Genomic DNA, 27324 nt, shown 5'->3' on the forward strand with positions numbered 1-27324 from the left:
TGATGGCTAAACAGTGCTGCATCATAAGGCCCACTATTTGTCCACGTGTGGCTAAACATCAGAGGTGTAAAAAATTTTGAGAGGTGCCGAAGTTCCCTGGGAGAGTAACGAGTTTTAGACAAGAAAATGATTTTTAATTCATTTCATTTTAACCATTCACACTATGCTTTGACATTCTAATCTTTGATGTAATTTTATTATTATGTATCTTTTCTAGAGTGTAAGTCAACGGTAGTAAGTTTCAAGATATGAAGAATAACTGGAAGTCTTTAATTTGTGGAATAGCGTATTTAACAGTTAATATTTTCAACAAATCTGTAGTTATAGGACATATTAAGAAGCAAGTCACAAATGGCATTGTGGAAAGATCAGGTTGGTCTCTAAATGATAACGACGGTAAAATAACAAATACGAAACTATGGGTAACAACTACTGTTGATGGTGAGGAGCCATAATCGATATGCCACTATTCTGTAATTGTATTTCTGAAGTTTACGTCAATCGTAGGACTCAAACCGATACTCTGTTTTACGTAAAGAATGTTGTTGTTGTTGTGGTCTTCAGTCCTGAGACTGGTTTGATGCAGCTCTCCATGCTACTCTATCCTGTGCAAGCTTCTTCATCTCCCAGTACCTACTGCAACGTACATCCTTCTGAATCTGCTTAGTGTATTCATCTCTTGGTCTCCCTCTACGATTTTTACCCTCCACGCCGCCCTCCAATACTAAATTGGTGATCCCTTGATGCCTCAGAACATGTCCTACCAACCGATCCCTCCTTCTGGTCAAGTTGTGCCACAAACTTCTCTTCTCCCCAATCCTATTCAATACTTCCTCATTAGTTATGTCATCTACCCATCTGATCTTCAGCATTCTTCTGTAGCACCACATTTCGAAAGCTTCTATTCTCTTCTTGTCCAAACTATTTATCGTCCATGTTTCACTTCCATACATGGCTACACTCCATACAAATACTTTCAGAAATGACTTCCTGACCCTTAAATCTATACTCGATGTTAACAAATTTCTCTTCTTCAGAAACGCTTTCCTTGCCATTGCCAGTCTACATTTTATATCCTCTCTACTTCGACCACCATCAGTTATTTTGCTCCCCAAATAGCAAAACTCCTTTACTACTTTAAGTTTCTCATGTCCTAATCTAATTCCTTCGGCATCACCCGACTTAATTCGACTACATTCCATTATCCTCGTTTTGCTTTTGTTGATGTTCATCTTATATCCTCCTTACAAGACACTGTCCATTCCATTCAACTGCTCTTCCAAGTCCTTTGCTGTCTCTGACAGAATTACAATGTCATCGGCGGACCTCAAAGTTTTTATTTCTTCTCGATGGATTTTAATACCTACTCCGAATTTTTCTTTTGTTTCCTTTACTCAATATACAGATTGATTAACATCGGTGAGAGGCTACAACCCTGTCTTACTCCCTTCCCAACCACTGCTTCCCTTTCATGTCCCTCGACTCTTATAACTGCCATCTGGTTTCTGTACAAATTGTAAATAGCCATTCGCTCCCTGTATTTTACCCCTGCCACCTTTAGAATTTGAAAGAGAGTATTCCAGTCAACATTGTCAAAAGCTTTCTCTAAGTCTACAAATGCTAGAAAGGTAGGTTTGCCTTTCCTTAATCTTTCTTCTAAGATAAGTCGTAAGGTCAGTATTGCCTCACGTGTTCCAGTGTTTCTACGGAATCCAAACTGATCTTCCCCGAGGTCGGCTTCTACTAGTTTTTCCATTCGTCTGTAAAGAATTCGTGTTATTATTTTGCAGCTGTGGCTTATTAAACTGATTGTTCGGTAATTTTCACATCTCTCAACACCTGCTTTCTTTGGGATTGGAATTATTATATTCTTCTTGAAGTCTGAGGGTATTTCGCCTGTTTCATACATCTTGCTCACCAGATGGTAGAGTTTTGACAGGACTGGTTCTCACAAGGCCGTCAGTAGTTCCAATGGAATGTTGTCTACTCCGGGGGCCTTGTTCCGACTCAGGTCTTTCAGTGCTCTGTCAAACTCTTCACGCAGTATCATATCTCCCATTTCATCTTCATCTACATCCTCTCCCATTTCCATAATATCGTCCTCAAGTACATCGCCCTTGTATAGACCCTCTATATACTCCTTCCACCTTTCTGCTTTCCCTTCTTTGCTTAGAACTGGGTTTCCATCTTAGCTCTTGATGTTCATACAAGTGGTTCTCTTATCTCCTAAGGTCTCTTTAATTTTCCTGTAGGCAGTATCTATCTTACCCCTAGTGAGATAAGCCTCTACATCCTTACATTTGTCCTCTAGCCATGCCTGCTTAGCCTTTTTGCACTTTCTATCGATCTTATTTTTGAGACGTTTGTATTCCATTTTGCCTGCTTCTTTTACTGCATTTTTATATTTTCTCGTTTCATCAATTAAATTCAATATTTCTTCGGTTACCCAAGGATTTCTACTAGCCCTCGTCTTTTTACCTACTTGATCCTCTGCTGCCTTCACTACTTCATCCCTCAAAGCTACCCATTCTTCTTCTACTGTATTTCTTTCCCCCATTCCTGTCAATTGCTCCCTTATGCTCTCCCTGAAACTCTGTACAACCTCTGGTTCTTTCAGTTTATCCAAGTCCCATCTCCTTAAATTCCCACCTTTTTGCAGTTTCTTCAGTTTTAATCTACAGGTCATAACCAATAGATTGTGGTCAGAGTCCACATCTGCCCCTGGAAATGTCTTACAATTTAAAATCTGGTTCCTAAATCTCTGTCTTACCATTATATAATCTATCTGATACCTTTTAGTATCTCCAGGGTTCTTCCATGTATACAACCTTCTTTCATGATTCTTAAACCAAGTGTTAGCTATGATTATGTTGTGCTCTGTGCAAAATTCTACCAGGCGGCTTCCTCTTTCATTTCTTAGCCCCAATCCATATTCACCTACTACATTTCCTTCTCTCCCTTTTCCTACACTCGAATTCCAGTCACCCATGACTATTAAATTTTCGTCTCCCTTCACTATCTGAATAATTTCTTTTATTTCATCATACATTTCTTCAATTTCATCGTCATCTGCAGAGCTAGTGGGCATATAAACTTGTACTACTGTAGTAGGTGTGGGCTTCGTATCTATCTTGGCCACAACAATGCGTTCGCTGTGATGTTTGTAGTAGCTTACCCGCATTCCTATTTTCCTATTCATTATTAAACCTACTCCTGCATTACCCCTATTTGATTTTGTGTTTATAACCCTGTAGTCACCTGACCAGAAGTCTTGTTCCTCCTGACACCGAACTTCACTAATTCCCGCTATATCTAACTTTAACGTATCCATTACCCTTTTGAAATTTTCTAACCTACCTGCCCGATTAAGGGATCTGACATTCCACGCTCCGACCCGTAGAACGCCAGTTTTCTTTCTCCTGATAACGACATCCTCTTGAGTAGTCCCCGCCCGGCGATCCGAATGGGGGACTATTTTACTTCCGGAATATTTTACCCGAGAGGACGCCATCATCATTTAATCATACAGTAAAGCTGCATGCCCTCGGGAAAAATTACGGCTGTAGTTTCCCCTTGCTTTCAGCCGTTCGCAGTACCTGCAGAGCAAGGCCGTTTTGGCTATTGTTACAAGGACTGATCAATCAATCATCCAGACTGTTGCCCCTGCAACTACTGAAAAGGCTGCTGCCCCTCTTCAGGAACCACACGTTTGTCTGGCCTCTCAACAGATACCCCTCCGTTGTGGTTGCACCTGCGGTACGGCTATCTGTATCGCTGAGGCACGCAAGCCTCCCCATCAACGGCAAGGTCCATGATTCATGGGGGTGAGGACGTAAAGAATATAACCTTCAAAATTTATTTAGCAGCGCAGAATATTAATTCATAGTTTATACATCAGGAACCTAATCCAACTGACTTTAAATTTATTCTCACGGTTGACATTGAGACAGTAAATAACAAGAGAAATAACAAAACTCTCAGAATCAATATAGAGAATTCAAGTGTCCAGTGGATTCCAAAGTTTGCTATAATAGCGAATAATTGCTTTTACTGACTCCTTCATGCCTACGTTTTCTGTCAGACAATGTTTGAAGCTAGGACTAGCAAGGTAAACAATTTTTCCACTAATTGTCAAATTGGAAGTCGGAGAGCCAGTTACATAAATTACGATGACAACAAACGTTTTTCAAGTAAACTGATCACAGGAGGCATCCAACACATTTATTGTGTGTTACATGCACAGTATGTAACCTGGCAGCGGCACCAACACACAATACCACTAACAAGGGAACATCCCCATCGCATCGCCCTCAGATTTAGTTATAAGTTGGCACAGTGGATAGGCCTTGAAAAACTGAACACATATGAATCGAGAAAACAGGAAGAAGTTGTGTCGAACTATGAAAAAAATAAGCAAAATATACAAACTGAGTAGTCCATGCGCAAGATAGGCAACATCAAGGATAGGGTGAGCGCAGGAGCGCCGTGATCCCGTGGTTAGCGTGAGCAGCTGCGGCTTCAGCACAATCTGGCAACACTGTAAGATGCGGAAGTGTTAGGAGGAAGTGTTGTCTACTTCCGAGATGTTCTCGGATTGTGTGTGCCCGTGGTCTGGTGGTAAATTTCGTGCATTCTAAACTTGTGGTCGCCTGTTCGCGTTCAACTGTTTTTTTTTTTTTTTTTTTACTACATTTCGGTCTAAAGCTATGAGTCTGATTGAGTACCACCAGCAATAACAAGTATTCCAGAAACGACTCCGCAGGACAGCTCGTGGCTGCGTCGCGATCATAACAGACTACGCTCGAGCGTTTCCTCGCGCTGCAGCGGCTACCGGCCACCGGCCAGACGCCACCCGCCGCCTGAAATCCGGCGCCGCCCATGTGAACGCGGCGCCACGCTGTCAGTGTATGTACCAACTGTCATTTTCGAATTTCAAGTTCTAGTTATCATCTTGCAGTTAAGCATTGGATTTTGCATACTTGAAAATCATGAACTACAGTTAAGCATTGGATTTTGCATACTTGAAAATCATGAACTACAGTTAAGCACTGTAAAATTGAGTCGCAAGTGGAGAAAGGTGTAACATCTGCAACACAACGTTTACTTTTGGTATAACAGAAGGGTGAATGCAGAGGAGGCAGCTAGGAAGATTTGAACTGTGTTTGGAGCGAGTGCTTTTGGGAAAAATACGCCGGAAAAAGATATTCGTGTTTCAACAAAGATCGTTGTGGCATGAATGATTTTCCACATTAACGAAGTCTCGACTACTGATATATGTGATAGATTACCAGTTTACCATGATGCGACATTAGCATTGAACAGGCAAAGTTCGGAAGTCTGGTGTAGGAGTACTGCATGCTCTAATTGGAAACAACAAAAATCAACGGAGTGACTATTATTGAACGTCATCAGGTCACTCATCGAGCATTCCTATGCAGTACTGTTACTGATGATGTGTTACGATGCCTTTATCGTTAACTTCCTAGGAAGAAATGAAAGGCTGAGCCCCACGAAAAGACGTAAACTCGAGGAAAGAGTAGTGTGAACATAATATTTTACATCTGATAAATCCAAAAGTGTGTTTTGGGCTACGAATTCTGCCTCCAGGGTGTGTGCAACACAGCTGGCATTTGTTTTCCAACAACTGAGACACCTTTCGGTCGCAGTGTAAGAAAATCGAGCAACAAAACTACATCACCTGTGCTACTGCATGATAACGCACTATGTTGATTTGAGAAACAAAACTATCCAGGAGATTGATAGGAAAGTCGTCTCTCAGGCACTTGTATTGATAGGGAAGTCTTCTCTCAAGCACTTGTCCCTCTCGTCATTTATTTGTAAAATATTACCTTTCCCGCTATTGATCGATCAACCGTCAAGGGAATTCATTTCTAGACGAAAATGCTATTAAAACTACTCTGGTTTAATGACATCGTTAGAACCAGTAGTTTTCTACAGGCGTAGAATTTTTTAAGCAACTTTAGCATTGTCAGATCGTTTTAGATATCGCGAAAGAAAATTCTGCTGCTGATTAATTTCTCTTTGATAATTACTGTTGCGTTTAGTAAACTAATGGAAAATGCAATTAAAATATTCACTGTACTAATACAAATTAAATTCAGCTAACTACAGAAACATCACGACGGCACTCTATCTTAATAAAGCATTAAGTGTCTGTGAGACGATTGAGCCTATTTTAACACGAATTAGTAGGATATTACCGACTTTTGACTTCGAAAAGATCTGTATTTATTTCATTTCCTGTACCATTCGTAAGTATTATGAAAATGTGACATTTCATAGATAAAATTATGTATTCACCACAACAAAAAATATGTCGGCAGAAAACAAAAGTGGCATTATGAATTTGGCAGTACCGTAAGGTTTTCGCTCTGACACTAAGAGTTACTGAAAGAAGCAAGACGAATTTTGCTCGAGCGTTGTCTTACGATTCCCTTATTGAGTTTTTATCTGCCTGCTTGTAGCTGTGCTGCAAAAGAATTAAAAATCTGGCTTTCAGCGAGTCTCGAAAGACGAACGAAAGCAGGTTGCACCTGGTAGATAAGCATGTTACCTGGGAACTGGTTTTTTCCTAAAGTGGGAAGACATCCTTTTGTGGTTGAATTGTTGGCAAATGTCAGTCAGACGGTGTGTTGAATTTGTACGAATGATTTTTCTACAGGTTTTTTTCTGTCCCAAATAGAGAGTTGAAGGCTCACATTAGTATTTTCACGTCATCTTCGTGAATTTTGCTCATAGTATTTTCGAGTGTGTTTCAGAATTTTTCGACATTTTCGGTCTTTCTCTTATTTTCGATGTTGGTGGGGACACGTGCATTGCTGAGTGGGGCTCTGAATGAGCATAGTCATAAGTCGCTTGTTGATGGGCCGGCCGCGGTGGCCGAGCTGTTCTAGGCGCTTCAGTCCGGAACCGCGCGACTGCTACGGTCGCTGGTTCCAAACCAGCCTCGGGCATGGATGCGTGTGATGTCCTTAGGTTAGTTAGGTTTAAGTGGTTCTAAGTTCTAGGGGACTGATGACCTCCGCTGTTAAGTCCCATAGTGCTCAGAGCCATTTGAACCTTTTGAGTGTTGATGGGTGTGATTTCTTTGACAGAGTTGATGATAGATCTGTGTTCGAGAAATGCAGTGCCGAAGATTGATACGCCTTTCGCTACCTTTTGTTGTATTTTGCTCTTGAAGATGCAATGGTTTCCCTAATGCAAGGTTTCATTGTTCTTCAAGAGCTAGGATGAGAATTTTTTGTCGGTCGATCTCTTTTGTGAGATTATTTAGTTTTCGTGTTTGGATCAATGTATCGATGTTTACTTTTAAATGTATGTTTTTTGCTTGTAGGGAAATTTACCAGAGATCTTCGATATTCTCTGCCGTGCTAACATGTACTCCCCAGAATCCGAAGATCCAACTGCCGCCGGTCGACAGCCGTGTTGTGTACCACCTGGGGTAAAGTTGACTTTGCTTGCACAGTTCATGTTTGCTTGTGTTTCATTGGTTTGGCTTGGGTGATACGAGGACCGGACAGGACCAGAGGGTGTTGAAGCCTTCGGAAGCAAATATTTTCAGCCGAGGATTGTGTTAGTATTTGGTTCACCCCTAGTATTTGATTTCCTCGGTACCACCCATATGGTGGAAGGTTTCTCCTATCCGCCACGCGCGATTATTATTATTATTATTATTATTACTATTATTGTCATTATGTCATTAGCAAATCCCCACTGAAATAGATGTGTATTGTTCGATTCAGTATTCCCATCACGTAAATTTGGGTTACAATTACGTTACATTGCTGCTAGTAGACATATTTCTCACTTTTTCTTAGACAGTTGCTTACCTGTTACTCCATCATAGGAATTTATGTGCGCAGCAGTGTTGCAATACAGACGTTCAAATTATCCGATTTCTGTAATTTCATTTCGATACCAGATCGTTCTAATCGGATTCAGCCAGGCAGTGTTAATGTGGATATCCGACTACGACTCGCATCATATGATAGACTGGGTAAACCACATTCTTAATCGGACTGTTGAATATAGATCACTTATCTATGACAGGGCCTGAATTCTTGAACACTATGGAAAATAATAATCCAATGTGCTTATTACAAATACGTGATTTAAATATAAATATATAAAGTAACGAGATAACAGTTTATTTACAGGAGCAGAGCCCCATCCATCATAGCAGAGCAGTGCGAGATTGGTTTCAGGGCCAAGAGAGGATAAAGCTGTTGCCGTTTGTTCCACGATCACCAAACATCAACCAGATAGAGAATATGTGGGCAGAGGTAACAAGGCCATTGCCACGTGGATCTACAAAAGCAAGCGACCTTTGGACAAATATAGACAACATATGTTGGGAAGTAAACCACCACGCTACACTGTCGACGACTTAATGAAATCTATTCCCCTACGCCTTCGAGAAATCTTACGTAATGATCGTGGGTGCGTTGGTTACTAAAAGTATAAAAAATGTTCAAATGTGTGTGAAATCTTATGGGACTTGACTGCTAAGGTCATCAGTACCTAAGCTTACACACTACTTAACCTAAATTATCCTAAGGACAAACACACACACCCATGCCCGAGGGAGGACTCGAACCTCCGCCGGGATCAGCTACGCAGCCCATGACTGCAGCGCCGCAAACCGCTCGGCTAATCCCGCGCGGCTACTAAAAGTATACTCGTTCACAAAACCCATGTGGACAATTATCTGATAATCGGTCAAGCTTTGCTTTGTCGCAGCTCGTTAGCATACAAGTCCATTTACTTTCAGTCTCCTCCTTACAATTCTTGCAATCCGAGGTAATTTAAAAAACTCTTCCACTCGACGCCAACTGAGGAACTGACTGGTGCATGTGTTGTTCAACACACAGTAGTTGTCACCCTCACTGGAATCAATGACGTGCGTGTGTGTGTGTGTGTGTGTGTGTGTGTGTGTGTGTGTGTGTGTGTGTGTATTTTCGTGTTCATGCACAAGCTGAATCAATACTATTAACATTAGAGAGACAACCAACAATAAATATTAAATCAAATATGACTGTAAAGTATTTTAATGCGATGGGAAGTTACAAACTGAATTTTCACCCAGCCCACGTCCTGCATATTACGTTAAGTAAAATGTATTAACTCCATAGTATCGTTAGCAGAGACAGTGCGCTCTTGTTGTCGAGGCTCGCGACAAGCGCAGCGATCAACAGTGCCCAATGCCGCCGCGATTTGTTTATGTTGGCTGAGCGTGGACACTGCAGCAGACGCTTCGTCATAAACAGAAAGAAATCACCTTGGCTCTGACTGCAGTGAGCGGGTATCACTGCCTGCGTGTTCTTATACACTCCTGGAAATGGAAAAAAGAACACATTGACACCGGTGTGTCAGACCCACCATACTTGCTCCGGACACTGCGAGAGGGCTGTACAAGCAATGATCACACGCACGGCACAGCGGACACACCAGGAACCGCGGTGTTGGCCGTCGAATGGCGCTAGCTGCGCAGCATTTGTGCACCGTCGCCGTCAGTGTCAGCCAGTTTGCCGTGGCATACGGAACTCCATCGCAGTCTTTAACACTGGTAGCATGCCGCGACAGCGTGGACGTGAACCGTATGTGCAGTTGACGGACTTTGAGCGAGGGCGTATAGTGGGCATGCGGGAGGCCGGGTGGACGTACCGCCGAATTGCTCAACACGTGGGGCGTGAGGTCTCCACAGTACATCGATGTTGTCGCCAGTGGTCGGCGGAAGGTGCACGTGCCCGTCGACCTGGGACCGGACCGCAGCGACGCACGGATGCACGCCAAGACCGTAGGATCCTACGCAGTGCCGTAGGGGACCGCACCGCCACTTCCCAGCAAATTAGGGACACTGTTGCTCCTGGGGTATCGGCGAGGACCATTCGCAACCGTCTCCATGAAGCTGGGCTACGGTCCCGCACACCGTTAGGCCGTCTTCCGCTCACGCCCCAACATCGTGCAGCCCGCCTCCAGTGGTGTCGCGACAGGCGTGAATGGAGGGACGAATGGAGACGTGTCGTCTTCAGCGATGAGAGTCGCTTCTGCCTTGGTGCCAATGATGGTCGTATGCGTGTTTGGCGCCGTGCAGGTGAGCGCCACAATCAGGACTGCATACGACCGAGGCACACAGGGCCAACACCCGGCATCATGGTGTGGGGAGCGATCTCCTACACTGGCCGTACACCACTGGTGATCGTCGAGGGGACACTGAATAGTGCACGGTACATCCAAAAAATCATCGAACCCATAGTTCTACCGTTCCTAGACCGGCAAGGGAACTTGCTGTTCCAACAGGACAATGCACGTCCGCATGTATCCCGTGCCACCCAACGTGCTCTAGAAGGTGTAAGTCAACTACCCTGGCCAGCAAGATCTCCAGATCTGTCCCCCATTGAGCATGTTTGGGACTGGATGAAGCGTCGTCTCACGCGGTCTGCACGTCCAGCACGAACGCTGGTCCAACTGAGGCGCCAGGTGGAAATGGCATGGCAAGCCGTTCCACAGGACTACATCCAGCATCTCTACGATCGTCTCCATGGGAGAATAGCAGCCTGCATTGCTGCGAAAGGTGGATATACACTGTACTAGTGCCGACATTGTGCATGCTCTGTTGCCTGTGTCTATGTGCCTGTGGTTCTGTCAGTGTGATCATGTGATGTATCTGACCCCAGGAATGTGTCAATAAAGTTTCCCCTTCCTGGGACAATGAATTCACGGTGTTCTTATTTCAATTTCCAGGAGTGTAGTAACCAACGTGAGACTCTACTCACAGGTGCCATGGAGCAATTGCAACAGGTATCATGTCATTAGTCATCAGAATATTAACCAGTGACGAAATGTCCACTCTATTTGAATCCCAAGAAAATAGGAACCTTCTCACAAAGGAATGTGAGGTGATATCAAAATTTATCCAACACACAAAAATTAACTTCTAGTATGCTTTAGTAGCACACAAGGAAATATTATGTCTTGGAAGCGTATATATCATTTCCTCTTCTCATATTAACGCCCCTGTTTTAGAATGAAGTGAGAAAATAAACACGAAAAATTTAAGTTCCTGAGAAGCATATAAGTCATTTCCTCTTCTCATATCATAACTTTTGTTTTAGTATGAGGTAAAAAAATAAACAGTTTAGGGTTCTGAAACGTAATATGACACCAGAAACTTATCGTAGACGCTACCGGAAACGCAAAAAGCTGGGAGCTATCCATTCTTTTGTCCAAAAGTCTGTTCCTTTCATGCATTACTCACGCTAGGAGATTCATATTTAAGGACTTGTGAGCATCAAGTTCTTCAGCAGCACAAGCCTTATGTTATTGTGCTAATTACGGTATGGAAAAAATGCAACAAAGGCGAGTTGCCTTGAAGCAGTGAGGATATTTGCACATGTCTGTATTCAGTAATGACTGCCAGCTGCCACAACATTTCACAGAATCGTTGCGGTAGGCAATACAACTGTGCGTGCTCTTCAGACTTCATTCAGTAAGACGTCAGGAGATGGATGGAAACGTCAAATTAACGTTGCTTTCCGAGTCGTATTCAATCCAGAATGAGGTGTTATTAAGGTAGTTGAACGTTCTAGCAATTACACTTCTATAATTACCATATGAGTATTCCGACAGCCAAATGAACCCGTTAGTGTGAAACCATCTCGAACTGCATTAACATCAAACTGCAAGAACCTGAGACAATACGTGGACTTCTCTCTTCGCTAGGTGACCTATTACTGATATTTAGGATTCTCTCAGTCCTAGGCGTAATGGAAATGGAACTTCAGAGGCGCTTTCCGCTATTCTTGACAAACATGAGAAACTTGTAATCACTGCGAGTTACAATTGCGTGATGATAATGGTTCAGGTTGTCAGTAATTGTGGTGTTGTTATGCTGTCAAACTGCTTACAGCAACATTAATGGTGGCGCACAAAATTTAGCGCTGACTACCTACTTAAGTAAAGATAGGGTTGTGGCGTCGTCGCTTGTCTTTATTTGGCCTCAGCTTGAGTAATCCGATTTAACTAACATAGTACTACATTCGCGGGCTGCTAATGATACAGTATGACTACAGAGATCATCGTGGGGGTATTACATTAATTCTGCAAAGAACTGCTTAAAAAATATTACCCTCAGCTATGCAGCTGGAATGACTCATTACACAGGTACTCTATGTTACACTTGGTTAAGTGATCAGTTCGCTGCAATCCTGCTACTACTGTTTGTAAATACTTGTATACTTCAAAAATGGTTCAACTGGGTCTGAGCGCTATGGGACTTAATGTCTGAGGTCATCAATCCGCTAGAACTTAGAACTATTTAAACCTCACTAACCTAAGGACATCAGACACATCCATCATCGAGACTGGAGTCGAACCTGAGACCGTAGCTGTCGCGCGGTTCCAGACTGTAGCGCCTAGAACCGCTCGGCCACCCTGCCCGGCATAGTTGTATACTGATCATTCGTTATTTGACTAAATATGAACTACAATCTAATTCGCATGTATATGACATGGGTTAGCGCCGGCACAAAGGTAAGACTAAAGATTGGATGCCGTTGGAGTCCCGTTATTTTGATGGCAAGACAAATGTTCGCAAATCACTTCTATTGCCTCAAAAAACAATTGCATCTTAAATGGCGAAGGACCGACGTCCACACTGTCACAGCGCGTTGAAATACAGCAACGACGGCAGATGAAAATTTGTGACCGACTGAGCTTCGAACTTAGACCTCCTGCTTACTAGACAGACGTGCTGACCACTGCACTATTATTTTTTAGAAAAGTTTGAGGAGACTTTCAGCACCAGGTAGGCAGAGGCAAAGAGGGCAGGGGTCGAAAATCCGAGGCCTGGCCACAATGCCTCGCCCATACCTGTCACTGAGCAGCTGCATTATTCACATGTATTCCATGTTTGCACTTATATATTCCTTTAAATTGTAGAACAAAATTGAAGTAGTAATTACGGTAAAATAAATTACAGATTGTCGCTTCCAATGGCGTGCGTTCCTTGTGGAACATAACTAATAACAGTGAACAGGGTGACGGAAAAACAAATAACAAACATTCATTCAGAAATATATTCACAATTTAAGTTATTATGCACTGGATGCATATGAGGTCTGTAAGGAACACATATATTTTTCAACAAATGGAAGAAGTTTCGGAGCCGGAGGCGTTTTGCCAAATTAGTACAGTTCTGATTTTAGAACCAACGTAAAAGAATATTCCAGGAATAAAAAAAGTTAAAGAATAGTATTCTGCTTCTAATCAATAAAACTGTCCACCTATTGGCAGATTAAAACTGTGCGCCCGACGGAGAGCTTCTGTAAAGTTTGGAAGGTAGGAGACGAGATACTGGCAGAAGTAAAGCTGTGAGGACCGGGCGTGAGTCATGCTTCGATAGCTCAGATGGTAGGCGGCACGGTAGCTCAGCGTGTTTGGCCAGAGAGCCGATTGGCCTCTGTAAGAAAAAAACTGAGTGGAATGATCAACCACCGAACTTGAACAGGATGTCTTGCGACGTCCGCAACGACCAAACACAACGATCAACAACGAATAAAATAAAAAAGAAAAAAGAAAAAAGATGGTAGAGCACTTGCCCGCGAAAGGCAAAGGTCCCGAGTTCGAGCATCGGTCGGGCACACAGGAAGTTTCATATCAGCGCACACTCCGCTGCAGAGTGAAAATCTCATTCTGGAAACATCCCCCAGGCTGTGGCTAAGCCATGTCTCCGCAATATCCTTTCTTTCAGGAGCGCTAGTTCTGCATGGTTCGCAGGAGAACTTCTGTAAAGTTTGGAAGGTAGGAGACGAGATACTGCAAGAAGTAAAGCCGTGAGGACCGGGCGTGTGTCGCGATTCGGTAGCTCAGATGGTAGAGCACTTGCCCGCGAAAGGCAGAAGTCCCGAGTTCGAGTGTCGGTCGGGCACACAGTTTTCATATCAGCGCACACTCCGCTACAGAGTGAAAATCTCATTCTGGATTCTGGAATAAGTTTAGCAGCTATGTAGCCGATTATTTCCTGGGGTGGTGCAGAATTATCCTACTAAATTTGCTCTCTAATAACAGTATTTTGTTATTTCGATAAACATCCCGAATGATTGTCACATAAGCGGTGACATAAAGGTAGAAAATTCATGTTTTTGAGTCCAGAAAGCTCTGTGCAACAGAAACTGTAGATCATTTTGCCATTTTCATTGCGAAATTGCTGGCTTATTCATGTCTGGGGTAATAATAGAGGGCTGTTTGCCTGGGTTGTCTGCTAGCGTAGTGAAAGGAAGGTCTGGTTTGTTTTCGGTTCTAATCTCGTTGGAGGCAGGTAGAATATCAGTAAAGCAATTTTAAGAAATTCTCGCGCCCCCAGTTCGTATTATCGCTACCTTTATTCTGTACTGGCGCCCTGTGGACTTAAGTGTGGCACTGAATGATTTCTAACTGAATTTCGTTATGAATCTTCACTCATTGCTAAATTTGCACACTTTCGTGGTAGGTCGGCAAAGGTAATCCAGTATGACTGGTCTCAACGTTGACACCTACCGTTTCGCTCGAATGCGAATAATATTTTGCTAATTCGTAACTATCTGGGGTTCTATTCTTACTAAAACAGTTATGTTATCTCGATAAGTTGAAATTTATTTTTTTTGGTACAGTTCATACCAATTATCGTTTCTTCTTTCAGTTCTGTCTTATAGTTGCGTGTTGTATTTAACACACTAATCAGCATTAATATAGTCTTACAAATTATTGAAAACAGTCTAAAAAAGTTCAGATAGTTTGTCAATTTCACGCCTGTGCGTAGTATGTTGGTAGCACTTCGTCGCCTTGCTTGTTATGCTGTGTAGCAGACTTTGAAGCCGTGCGGATCCGCATAACGAAAAGGCGAGTGGTCTCGCTCGGTTTGTCCACGACTGTACCTTCCACGATATTCTATGCAGACTCGCTTATATGGATTAGGAGCAACAGATGGCCAATAACACTTCCTTGGGAAATGCCAGGTATCGTTTCTCTTTTTCTCGACAACTTTTCGTCAGTTACTATCAATTGTTACCTTCATCGCTGGAAATCCGGAATCGAGTCGCACATCTAATATTCTATAGCATGTGGTGTGATTAGAAGCCGTTTGTGAGGAAAAGTTTCAAAAGTCTTCCGGCAATCTAGAAATGTGAAACCAATTTCAGAACCCTGCAGCTAGCACTCAGTAAATCGTTTGAGTAATGAGCTAGTTGTGTCCCACAGAAGACGTGGCGCGGAGTCACATTCGGGTGATCGACTGTTCAAATTCCTGTCCTACCATTCAGATTCAGGTTTGGCATGAATTTCCTACATCATTCCAGGGAAATGCAGGTATGATGCCTGTGAAAGAGGCACGGCCTGTTTTCTTCCCCATCCTTCATTACTCCGAGCTTCTGCACTCTCTAATGACCCAGTTGTAGACAGGACGTTACATTCTAAACTCCTCCCTCTCCTCGTCCAGCAGTGGGTCGCGTCAACGATGTTGCGTTTGGAGAACTTCTTCATATTACAAGAAAGACTGGGAGTCCTTATCATTTCAGACAGCAGCAGTAAACTACAGAGAAACCCTTCCAATCCATAGCGACACACATCATTAGTACCGACATGACACACCACTTGCAGTTGGCTGCACCATGTACTCAACATAGCATCCAGAAAGACCAGTTCACCATCTGGGATGTCTCCCCCCGCTGTGCTCACAGACTGCACGCTGACGATCTTTCTCAACTTGGCAGCCATATGCCTAAGGGGTTCCATCTCTCGACTAACATTATCACTTTCAACTAACAGCACTCCAACTCTCTTTGAACTTCCAGGTTTTCAGGGCTTCTTCCGAAGCAGAGAAGCCACTGCATCTGGCTCAGGATCTTCATCAGCCACACATACCGCATGAATCCCATTTATCAGACGAACCAAGGAGGTCTTTGGATTGGTCCCCAGGGTGAAGTCTCGCTACTTTTCACACCTCTCCCTCGACTGCAGGTGCGGATTCAACCTCAATGCCAGGAATACCGAGGCTGGCCCTCATTAGTGGACCAATTGGGAGACACGTGGGATGATGTAGTGGACATCCCTCGGATCCCCACATCTGGCCCACTAAAGTAATGGCCAATGGCAACAGCCTCAATCTGCATGATTGAAGCAAACATCAGCCGGAGCAGTGAGCGAAGGATTACCAATATAATAATTCTCAAAGGAACGATTCCTTGAACTGCTGAGGTTTTTTCATTCCTCTGTATCTTACTGTTACCGGCAACTTGGATATATGGGCTGTTAAGCTGATTGTGCGATACTTCTCGCATTTATCCTCCTTTGCTATCTTGTGACTGTGTAGATGATGACATTATGAGATGTCTCCGAGCTTACGGATTCCACAAACCAAAAGGAATAATCGCCTGGTTGCCATCTACCGATGATTTTAGAAATTACAAAGGAACTTGTGCCCTTATTTTGTCACACGTTTTTCAAAGGTCGGTTTAGCTGGCTCTGGATCACACATGTTTTTGATAACAAACACGTCTTGTTTTTCTGTCACGTTTCAGACGTTTCCTTCCACTATTAGAGAACTTCAGCTTGCCGCTTCTACCGACTCCGTCCTCTACATTTAACATTGGAATTCCGCACCGAAACGTTTTTAACCTATTTATGTGCTGAATCAGACATATTAACGCCCATTTCTTTTTTGATTTCTTCGCATTTTTCCTGCCATTTCGCCTAGGCTTCCATGCAATTCCCATTTACTCGTATTTTATTCCAAAGAGGCTTACATAGCTGTATTTCTGACTTTTCCTGAACGTTTTAAGTACATCTTGAAGTATTTCTTCTGTCACCCAAAGCTTTCTTACACTTGCCTTGTGGCTATATTCATCTGGCCAGCTTCTTTGATTTGATTGTGATTTTCAGAGATGTCCATTCCTCTTCAGCACAGTTGCTTATTGTGGTATTCGCTATCGCATTATCTCCAGCACCAGAGATTTATCCTTTGGCGATTATGGTCTGTAAGGCTGTGCATAATATTTACTAAATCTTTTGTACACAGGAGCGACCTTTCCCAGTAGACGGGCCTGCTCACAGCGCAATCTATTCTCGATAAATATGAGATAGGAAAGGAGCTAGTTCCGCGGCTTAGTCCGTGCGAAAAGTAACTGAAATTCCTTCGGGATAGATGCTAATGTAAATATTTCTCATTTGTAATTTATGGGGCAGGCAAACAGTGTTAAGGTATTATCTTCATGCATAAATCCTATTTAAAGTGAATTTCAGTAGTTCAGCTTGCTCTCTGCTATCTTCAGTTTCAACAAGACACGGATCGACGAAAAAGACGGTCATGTGAAACCCAGCTCGCGCTATTCGTCCACGAGACTCAGAGGGCCATAGACACGGGTTCACAGGTAGATGCCGTGTTTATTGACTTCCGCAAGGCGTTGGATACAGTTCCCCACAGTCGTTTAATGAACAAAGTAAGAGCATACGGACTGTCAGACCAATTGAGTGATTGGATTGAGGAGTTCCTAGATAACAGGACGCAGCATGTCATTCTCAATGGAGAGAAGTCTTCCGAAGTAAGAGTGATTTCAGGTGTGTCGCAGGGGAGTGTCATAGGACCATTGCTATTCACAATATACATAAATGACCTAGTGGATGACATCGGAAGTTCACTGAGGCTTTTTGCAGATGATGCTGTGGTGTATCGAGAGGTTGTAACAATGGAAAATTGTACTGAAATGCAGGAGGATCTGCAGCGAATTGACGCATGGTGCAGGGAATGGCAATTGAATCTCAATGTAGACAAGTTTAATGTGCTGCGAATACACAGAAAGATAGATCCTTTATTATTTAGCTACAAAATAGCAGGTCAGCAACTGGAAGCAGTTAATACCATAAATTATCTGGGAGTACGCATTAGGAGTGATTTAAAATGGAATGATCATATAATGTTGATCGTCGGTAAAGCAGATGCCAGACTGAGATTCATTGGAAGAATCATAAGGAAATGCAATCCGAAAACAAAGGAAGTAGGTTACAGTACGCTTCTTCGCCCACTGCTTGAATACTGCTCAGCAGTGTGGGATTCGTACCAGATAGGGTTGATAGAAGATATAGAGAAGATCCAACGGAGAGCAGCGCGCTTCGTTACAGGATCATTTAGTAATCGCGAAAGCGTTACTGAGATGATAGATAAACTCCAGTGGAAGACTCTGCAAGAGAGACGCTCGGTAGCTCGGTACGGGCTTTTGTCAAAGTTTCGAGAACATACCTTCACCGAAGAGTCAAGTAGTATATTGCTCCCTCCTACGTATATCTCGCGAAGAGACCATGAGGATAAAATCAGAGAGATTAGAGCCCACACAGAGGCATACCGACAATCCTTCTTTCCACGAACAATACGAGGCTGGAATAGAAGGGAGAACCGATAGAGGTACTGAAGGTATCCTCCGCCTCTCACCGTCAGGTGGCTTGCGGAGTATGGATGTAGAAGTAGATGTTGATGTAGACGAGAGATTGAACGGAAAGTTTGGATCCGTTTATTTACTTTATACTTTAAGAAAGTTTCGTAAGATTTTTGATAAATCTTCCTCGATGATATGACTGGAAAAATTATTGTTAACTTCACACATGACCCTTTCTGCAGATTTACAAGTTTTCTCTATCACTTTCCCTGCAATACCTCTTGAAGAGAGAGAGTAGTGGTCTTTGTTTTCAGGAGAGTCTCTGAGCGGTACCATTAGACAACGTCTTTGACGTCTTTATATCTTCATTTCTAACGTACTTATTTACACGCGTGTTTATAACATCTTTAAGCTTTAGTCACAACTGCTTTGCGTTTGCCGGATCAGCAATAAATGTTCTGATAGTCTTCCGTGTAAGGTGTTGGTGACTATAAGTTGGGAGAAATGTAAATACTCTTCTAGCTTTCTTGACGACATTTCTGCCTTTGGTGTCCACCAGTACCGTAATACAATCACTGTCGTTAATCCTTCTCTCACTGTTGACACTCTCTTAAGGATAAGGTCTATTTGTAACCAGAATATTTCATTGACGTGTGGAATGTCGAACACATAGTTCGAGGCGTTTGTCAGACCATGTATTCAGCATTACTTCGTAATGTTGTGAGTCATCAGCTCCTATAAGTTACTCGTTGTTTTGCCAGTGGATACTGGACAGGTTATAGTCATGCTTGGGTATTTCCGTGCTACGGAGTTTAGGCCTTTTGGATGACTTTACGACTGGTGTGACTGACTCTGTTGGTCGCTACATAAACGCAATTGTTGACTAAAGTCTATCGGCATTTGTTTCTCTTGTCCGTAACAGTTCTTAGTAAGCCTCATTTTGAACCTCGAGAGATCTATTACTTGTTGCTATAAACTCTCTTCCTTTTCCTATGGTACCTACTAAACCTGTCATTCTATTCCTCCCTTCCCTCGTGGCATTTAACTTTCCTTCCAGCTTTGAATCCACATGCATTTCGGTCTTGGATTTCTTTTAGTATATTTGCTACTCACATTCCAAAAGTAGATGAGATTATAACAAATTTATGCAATTCAATGTGAATAATACCGTAAAACCTGTACTAATTTTAGAACTGTCACTGCTACTGTATGATCTTATGCCACTAAACTGTTTGCATTGCTCTCCTGTGTCCAGCCGGTTGCAGTCAGCAGTCGCCGACGAAACGCTATATTTCAATAGAGCGCTTTGCCCTCATCTTCAGGCCATACGTGTAGGGTGAGCGGTTTTTTGTACAGCCCACCTCTCATATAAAGGCTCATTCTGTAGGTATTTCTTGTAAATGGTAGCAAGACAAGCTGTCGAAATGTCGTGATTCGTGTATGATTGCACTCAGCTGGACACCCGAGAGAAATGTAGTTTTGACTGTTAGTGTTAGCGTTATTACTATTTCAATAAACATAGAAAATGATATCACTACGTCTGATCAAAGGTAAAATAAGGCCTGAACTGTCTAATCTTGCCAAATAAAATAAACTACAAAATAAATGATGAGTAGTAGCTCTTTGTGGAAGCTTAATATATTCGGACGAAAGCCTCCCTGCGCACAGCGCACAGCACTTGTTTACATGTGGACCTGTGTGGATGGGCGTCCTGCAAGCAATGTGTTAGACGAACTTTTACGTTTAACCAGATATCTTAATACGGGAGTTGCCCTGCTTTTCGTATTCCACAGACAGATAAGTTCAGAAGTATGTATTTGAAGAGACAGAGAAACTTACCTTCTTGCTGAAACAATTTGTCAATATACCAACAGGAACAGGTAAGTGTTAATGATAACGAATTTATATTAGTGTGTGCTAAATTCTACGGTTACAGAATGGAACAATTGGTCTTGCAAAATCACATTATCCGTTTGTTCATATCATCATTCATGAAACAAAAATATCACAACATAAATACAGTCCACTAAAAATGCGCATCAATAAATAAAATGCCTACGAAACTGAAGTCTTCGCGCCCAAATGAGGCAGCAAAGAAACTCAAGGAAGAGAACGTCACCACGAACAGAACAACAGATAATGGTTTTCCAGTCTAATGCTGGCACACAGGAAGTGGGGAAAAATACGGAAACACGGTTTACCTGCTACGGTGCAGGTAAACCGTTGGTGTTCAAGAGCCCTCGTGCAAAATATTAATTAGTTCAGGTAACGGTGATGAATGTGGACAGCGATCAAGCAGCCTTTTCTCCAAAGCAAATCATAAATGCTCCAAAATATTGAGATCTGGTGACTGCGGTGGCCAGTAGAAACGCTGCTGTTCATCCTAATGCTCACAAGACCAGTCCGGGACGATGCAAACGATGTGAACAAGGAAGCCTTCCGTCTTGCAACCCATCATCACGACCGGGGAACAGACATTGTCCCATTGGATGAACCTCATCAGCCTAAATGGTCACATAATTCTATGTAGTAAAAGCACTTTGAAGAGTAATATTATGGCCCATGAAATACAACGATATGGCTGCTAAAATTATCAGCAAAGACCCATCATTTTTGACTCATAGGACGTAAACTCGACAGGAAGTTGGAAACAGTGTGAAACAATCCTCATACAGGCAAATGATAACATTCCATTGCTCCTTAGTCCACGTGTTATGGCTTCGGTACCCCATTTCCCGCCGGCCGCAGTGGCAGTGCGGTTCTAGGCGCTACAGTCTGGAACGGAGCGACCGCTACGTCGCAGGTTCGAATCCTGCCTCGGGCATGGATGTGTGTGATGTCCTTAGGTTGGTTAGGTTTTATTAGTTCTAAGTTATAGGCAACTGATGACCTCAGAAGTTAAGTCGCATAGCGCTCAGAGCCATTTTAACCACATTTCCCTGTTTCGGAGATTTGCATCACTGTTGATTAGTGGTTTCTGGATTCCAGACAGCCCCGTAATTCTACATTCCAGACAGCCCTGGAATTCGCAACTCGTCTTCTACAGCTCCCTCCGAGTTTTTATTTATTTTTTATTTTTTCCCTTAATTTTCTTTCTTTTTTTCTTTTTTTTGTGTTGAGAGGGTGCACGAGGGTGACATTGAGGTGTGCTTTGACTTTTGCAGCTGTCATCCACTTATTTTTCGTCACTGTCCTCCTCAATAACCGTCCATCACGATCAATCAACACACACCTTAGCCCGAGTTGTGATTTAGTGGATGAAGTTTTTCCGCATTCAATGTGTGCGGAATGAATCTTTGCTGCGCTGCCTCTTGAAACAATAATCACTTCGGCTATCCCAACTACGGAAGCAGTCAGCATTAGGGAACCTACAATTTGCAATCGTATCGATGCACTAAGCTTCGGCATAATACGCTCACAACTTCAAAGTATACTGTTAAGCCCACGCCTGACACTTGCAAAGTGTTGAAAACACTGTACGCGTGGAGTTCGTATTCAGAGACAACAGTGGAACTTAAGGGCTTAGCTAGCATCTGCATTTATATTCAAGCAATCATTTCTTGCTGGGGTTCCATCTTTTTTTCCGCCCTCTGTACTTCCGGCGACATATTGGTGAAGCTATAGTATAGGCAGAGCTACTGTCAACCCAAAGACTGGTTTTAGACCCCATAGTGCCTCTTTTATTTTATTTTCATAATCCTGTTGGATGTGACACGTGCTTGGCTTCCTACGACCTTCGAACCTACTCTGCCAGTTATAATGGACATAGAATTAGACATGAACTCAAAGCATCGGGGCAGTGGTTTCTCACGTTAACGAACATTGCCAGGTGGGAAAGAATTGACAGGTGACAGGTGACACACAAGAATCCTAGGAATGAACAGGGAACGTACCGTAGACCTTTGGATACCTTAACTTGCGTTAAAATAGCGAGCCATAAAACGTACAAACAGGGGAACCAAATCAACCGTGTTTCCCGTCTAGATTGTGAAAACGCTTGGATTGGGCAGCGATGAGGAACGTAGATAAAAACCGTGCTACACTGGCGTTAATCCATCTAGGACAGCGTTCGACAAACATTTTTATGCAAGTGCAAACACTGACGTTATGGGCCGGGACCTCCGGCCGCATACATACTTATCTTATTATTAATTAGTGACGTACAAAGATTATTAAGTTACAAGCTCCAGTGGATTTGCTGTTGCAAAGGGTGATAAGTCCTGCTAGATACAGACCGCTTCATGTCGACTGTTCTTTGTGTTAGACTGCTGCCACGTAAATGACCCTAAACTTACGACATTGTCATTACCTGACAAAGTATTGTAATGTTTGTGTGAGTGGATGATTTCTTAATTATTCATAGTAACTGCTCTTACATTTAAAAGCGTTATGCAATATACGACACTATGACGTATGTCAACTAAATGTTTTCAATGTCATTTTTCTTCTGCTCGTTGTATTGTATTATAACAGCATTAAATGAATTTCATATAATCACCGCATTTGAAGATGACCGTCTTTGTGATGCTTACTTACGAATCCATACTACTTCAGTGTCAAAATTTATTCCATAGCTCCTGATCGGTACTAGTCACGCACGCCGGTGTATTGTCCATACTGAAACACAACCAATAAAACATGCCCTCTCTCAAATCCTCTACGCACTCCTTACCTCTCTCTTCTTGAGGCAAGCGGCCGACTTTACTTTTCTCATAGACGAAATTACCAAAGTCCCTTAAATTAAGCACATCTTAAAATAAAACTGTCTCTGTAAGTATCGTTGTTTGTCCCCGAGTGGAAAAAATAGACTCTTCAGAAGCTTTAAATGTTGACTGAAGTGTTCCGTTTTCGTTGTAGTTGCTAGATGGATATTATTATAAAATACGGCAGAGTACCGCGGGTCGCACAAATACTTGATTCGGGCTTCATGCGGTCCGAAGGAATGATCTAGGGAAACAGTGATAAAGCTAATCCTAGATGGCCAGGAAGTGATTTGTGCTATGTCAGTTGCGAATGCTAGTTCATTGAAAAACGCAGTGGTTGCTATAATTATAGCACATTGGTCAGCTTAATGTAGAAGCTTAAAAGAGAATAAATTAGCACCGCCTTATAGACATTATGACCTTGGAATCTCTAGCTAATAGCAGCTAACGCCTCACCCTGTCGGCATCAAAGGACTTCATCCCAAACGGCGGCGGACACATGTGATGCTTGTGTTGGTGTCCGATTGAAACGGACGCTGTGGCAAGAAGAACTGCTACCTTGTACAACACGGCCATCATTGTAATCGCAACTGGTGGCGAATCTCGTAACAGCGTTCCTATATGTACGAATCTTGCGGCTCGATTCACACGGTTTTGTGTCCTTTGCTGTCTCCCGAAAAAATTTAATTGCTCCAAGCGCCATGTCTGGCTCTACCGCAACGCCTGAGGTGCTACGGTAAGGTCACGTTGCGCAACGGAAAGCTTTGTTCTCTCCGCTATTTAAGCAGAATTGGCAGTGACATCTTGACGGCTAAAAGGAAGTGGTTAGTAATAAGCCACGAAATGTTCCTTCCAGGTTTTGCTAGGGTTTGCGGCAGGGTGTAACAACCAGGAAGTTTACCTAGAAGGAATTGGTGTGGTAGCATCTGTGCGGTATGATTAATTTCTTAGTCTCTAGGATGATATTTATGCGTTGTTGTAAAAGAGTAGTCACGTCAGCAACGACGTTATTCGTTTAAACCTTTTCAGACACAGCGTTTGACACTTACCACGGAGTAAATCACAGTAAATCACAGGGATTCGAGCAACCCTAGCGCAAAACCTTCGTTTCATGCTTAAGCCTCGTTACCTACCGAAACTTGTGAAGCCATTTTACGACTTTCTGTGCTTGTATGTGCGCGACTAAATGTAGTTTTTTTCTTAAGAAAACGAAAGATGAATGTTTGAATTTGTTGCTACTATAACAACATTCATTATAATCTCTTACAGTAACGGAAATTTACATCTAAGTTTCATCCTGCAAATTTACGTGAAACGGTAAATGGACCATTATGGCTGTAAGAATGAAGCAGTGATAAAAATAACTGCATTACAACTAAAATAGCTTTTAAAAACCCTGAAGACGATTACGCGATGAGTCACACAAATCTGAAGGTTGTAAATTCATGTAAATACTTAGTGATTACAATTACAAGTAACCTAAATTGGAACGATCACATAGATAATGTTGTGGTTAGAGCAAACCAAAGACTGTGATTTATTCGCAGAATACTTAGAAGGAGCAACAGGTCTACTTAAAGAGACCGCTTACACAACGCTTGTACGGCCTATTCTGGAGTATTGCTGTGCGGTGTGGGTTTCGAATCAGGTGGAACTGAGGGATGACATCAAAAAACTACAAAGAAGGGCAGCTCATTTTGTATTATCGCGAAATAGGGGAGATAGTGCCACAGACATGATACATAAGAATGGGAGTGGCAGTCATTAAAATAAAGTCGTTTTTCGTTGCGACGGGATCTTCTCATGAAATGTCAATCACCAGTCTTCTCCTCCGATTGCGAAAACATTCTGTTGGCATCCACCTACACTGGGAGAAATTATCATCACGGTAAAATATGAAAAATGAGGGCTCGCACAGAAAAATTTAAGTGCTCGTTTTTCCCTCGTGCCGTTCGAGAGTGGAGCGGTAGAGAGACACCTTGAAGGTGGTTCGTTGTACCCTCTGCCAGGCACTTTATCGTGAATAGCAGAGTAATCATGTATATGTAGATGTAGAAGGTGTTTTCCTGCATTTTTTTCGATGCAGTATAGTTAGCTGTGTAAAATTCTTCAGACTACCATTGCCGTGCCATCGTCTATGGATAAGTTTAGCTACAAGTTCAAATGGTTCGAATGGATCTGAGCACTATGGGACAACATTTGTGGTCATCAGTCCCCTAGAACTTAGAACTACTTAAACCTAACTACCCTAAGGACATCACACACATCCATGCCCAAGGCAGGATTCGAACCTGCGACCGTAGCGGTCACGCGGTTCCAGGCTGAAGCGCCTAGAACCGCACCGCCACACCGGCCGGCTAGCTACAGGTGTGGAAAGAGAGAGAGGATATCAAAATATTATATTTGTTATGCCGGCTGCGATGCTTCGTTATAGTTTCAAAGACGAACATAACGTCATATTGAGAGCCAGCGACTATAGTGGCACTTTTACTACAATTATTTTCAGTCACTGATCATATACGTTCTTCATTATGTTTAACTGTTTTTTAACCAGTTCCCAGTTCAAGGTATATATTGTGGGAATTATTTCTGTAGCGGTCACGCGGTTCCAGGCTGAAGCGCCTAGAACCGCACCGCCACACCGGCCGGCTAGCTACAGGTGTGGAAAGAGAGAGAGGATATCAAAATATTATATTTGTTATGCCGGCTGCGATGCTTCGTTATAGTTTCAAAGACGAACATAACGTCATATTGAGAGCCAGCGACTATAGTGGCACTTTTACTACAATTATTTTCAGTCACTGATCATATACGTTCTTCATTATGTTTAACTGTTTTTTAACCAGTTCCCAGTTCAAGGTATATATTGTGGGAATTATTTCTGTAGCGGTCACGCGGTTCCAGGCTGAAGCGCCTAGAACCGCACGGCCACACCGGCCGGCTAGCTACAGGTGTGGAAAGAGAGAGAGGATATCAAAATATTATATTTGTTATGCCGGCTGCGATGCTTCGTTATAGTTTCAAAGACGAAGATAACGTCATATTGAGAGCCAGCGACTATAGTGGCACTTTTACTACAATTATTTTCAGTCACTGATCATATATGTTCTTCATTATGTTTAACTGTTTTTTAACCAGTTCCCAGTTCAAGGTATATATTGTGGTAATTATTTCTGTACAGCATGTACACGCCACAATCAAAGTGCTTTGAAATGTTTTGTTGTTCCTCGCACGCCGTGGCTGGTAGGATTCTTGTTACATGGCGGGAAGCAATGAACCAAGAAGCCTGCACTCGTCACGTCTACTCAAGCTACATTCAGTCTTAGTGATAACTGCTCGAATATTATTAATATCTGTACAGGGCGTCCAAAAGTGGTGGCCGAGCGGTTCTAGGCACTACAGTCTGGAAACGCGCGACCGCTACGGTCGCAGGTTCGAATCCTGCCTCGGGCATGGATGTGGGTGATGTCCTTAGGTTAGTTAGGTTTAAGCAGTTCTAAGTTCTAGGGGACTGATGACCTCAAAAGTTAAGTCCCATAGTGCTCAGAGCCATTTGAACCATTTGAGCGTCCAAAAAATGTTACGACATACTTCGGCAGGTTCTATAGGGTGGATTGAGGAATAAATTGAGCATAGGAAACCGTGTGCGGCACGTCATCCAATGACTCTAAAGGGTGTAGAATCTATAGGTTCTGGCGAAGTTTTGGAAGCAAGCCTGACTTTGTAAACTGACCGACCGTAGGCGGAAACCTTGCAGTGTTGATTGTTATTCAATGATTACCGCTTGTTGCCACGATAGCCAGTGAAGAAGATGGAGCTATCTTCTGCATAGACAGCCCTTGTCTCGTATGAATATGAAGCTCTATTCCCTTTGTGGCTGACGGTTTCAGACAAAGGTTTCCCCTCTTGTTTATTTTCTCCTCTATTCCGAAATGCGCTGGATATTTTAGACGGATCCGTGAGAAAAATAGACTGTGGATTGATGCTCTTGACTGAAACCATCATCACTGAAGCAACAGAGCAATGCATTGTGACTTCGTAGGCTTTCCAGGCATATTAAGTCTTGAAAGTCTTTTCGGATTTGCTGCCGGATCGTAAAATCATGTTGACTCGATAATTCGGCGATCCAACTAGTCGCCATCTTCATGGAGAGTCCCGCTGAGAACTGACGCCAGGCTACAAATCGGCGTCAAATATAG

The 27324-nt window shown here is 42.8% G+C and overlaps 1 protein-coding gene across 1 annotated transcript in view; it reads right to left on the reverse strand.

The window, feature by feature from the left end:
* LOC126144864 (apolipoprotein D-like) overlaps positions 1–23736 on the reverse strand; it is a 40575-nt gene extending 16839 nt beyond the window's left edge. The window contains exon 1 of the mRNA XM_049915517.1: positions 23582–23736. Coding sequence (XP_049771474.1) covers positions 23582–23704 — 123 coding nt within the window. The 5' untranslated portion in view covers positions 23705–23736. The remainder of the gene's footprint in view (positions 1–23581) is intronic.
* Positions 23737–27324: the final 3588 nt, after the last annotated feature.

This window comes from Schistocerca cancellata, chromosome 2, assembly GCF_023864275.1.
Source record: "Schistocerca cancellata isolate TAMUIC-IGC-003103 chromosome 2, iqSchCanc2.1, whole genome shotgun sequence".
Lineage (NCBI taxonomy): Eukaryota > Metazoa > Arthropoda > Insecta > Orthoptera > Acrididae > Schistocerca > Schistocerca cancellata.